Consider the following 1,323-nt stretch of genomic DNA (forward strand, 5'->3'; position numbering starts at 1 on the left):
TAGGGCATTCATCGCCAGTGTCCCCTGGTCTCTGAACTCTGCAAGGGCTTCCAGGAGGGCCAGGCAGAGGCCTTGCCCTTTCTGTTTCAGGATGGAACGAAGGCCTTGCCTCCATCAGCTAACAACCAATTGGAGGAGGAGGATGGCCATTGACAGTACATGTGCATGAGGCTCTGACTGGGGTGATGCTGGTGTTCTAAATCTGATTTGCAGTGATGCTGCACAACTTGGTCAATTACTTAAAAAAAATCATGGAATTGTACACTTGAAATGAGTGAATTTTATGATAAGTAAAATATCATCCAGTAAAGTTATTTTGAAAATCATGACAAATCTTTCCCTCCTCTCGACTGCCCCCTCCCAAAAGGGGTCCTGGGATCTTTCCGGCCCTCTCCTCCACTCCGTCTCGCTCTCATTTCCCTTTGCTCCACCACTGCCTATGTTTTAGCTTGTGAGCACGTTCACGCCCACGCCCTCAGAGACACCCCACACAGTTCTCTAAGAAGCCAGGACCAGAGGCGCTGCCCACAGATGAGACACCGAGGCCCTGAGAGGGGTGGGAGGGGTAACCATTGGTCTCAGGGTACCTGCTAACCGTGCTGTCACATAACCTGGAGGAGGAGGGGTGTTCATTCCCATTTCTCAGATGAGGAGATTGAGGTTTCATAGTCAGGGGCAGATCTTATGCAGCCTCTACCCGCCAGGACAAGAAGAAGTCAAATCACTGGGAATGGGGTGTCCTCATGTGAGGACCAGTCTGGCAGTTGCGGGGTTCAGGGGCAGGGTGGTGGGCCAGGAGTGGGGAGCTCAGGGCTGCGTGGGGTGGCAGCTCTCACTCACCACTTCTTGCCGCCGATGTCATGCTGCTGCACCGTGTAGCCGAAGAAGGCGGCCCTGGAGCCAGGGATGACTCGTGGCTTCCTGGTGTCCATGTTGAAGGTGTCCGTGAACCCTGGGCAGGGAGAAGAGGAGAGGGGAGCAGAGGAGTCAGCCAGGTGGAGGTCTGCACCCCAGCAGTAGGGGGGCCCCTGGCAGGTCACCCACCTTGGAGAGTCTGGGAGGAGGAGTATGTTCTGCTACCCTTGGTCCCTGCTTAGGGGAGCCCACCGTCTGATGGGAGAGGCCCAGCCGCTGCCCTGAGGGCATAATCCAATAAGAAAGGCACAAAACCCACTCTTAGGGAGACACTGTCTGAGTGGGAAGACCAGTCCCTCCCCTAGAAAATTCTGGTTCTCAACAGGGAGAGACAGCTCCCTTCCTCCATCACTCCTTTCTCCAACTCCGCTTCTTCCAGCTTCTGCTGGTCTCCTCCTCCTTTTTGTT

At 54.9% G+C, this 1,323-nt stretch overlaps 1 protein-coding gene across 1 annotated transcript in view; it reads right to left on the reverse strand.

Annotated features, from left to right (window-relative positions):
- ITGA11 (integrin, alpha 11) overlaps positions 1–953 on the reverse strand; it is a 93,311-nt gene extending 92,358 nt beyond the window's left edge. The window contains exon 1 of the mRNA XM_014536307.1: positions 841–953. Within this exon, the coding sequence (XP_014391793.1) occupies positions 841–932 (92 nt within the window). The 5' untranslated portion in view covers positions 933–953. The remainder of the gene's footprint in view (positions 1–840) is intronic.
- Between the last annotated feature and the right edge of the window lie 370 nt (positions 954–1,323).

The sequence above is a fragment of the Myotis brandtii genome, unplaced genomic scaffold, assembly GCF_000412655.1.
Source record: "Myotis brandtii unplaced genomic scaffold, ASM41265v1 scaffold160, whole genome shotgun sequence".
In the NCBI taxonomy this organism is placed as follows: domain Eukaryota; kingdom Metazoa; phylum Chordata; class Mammalia; order Chiroptera; family Vespertilionidae; genus Myotis; species Myotis brandtii.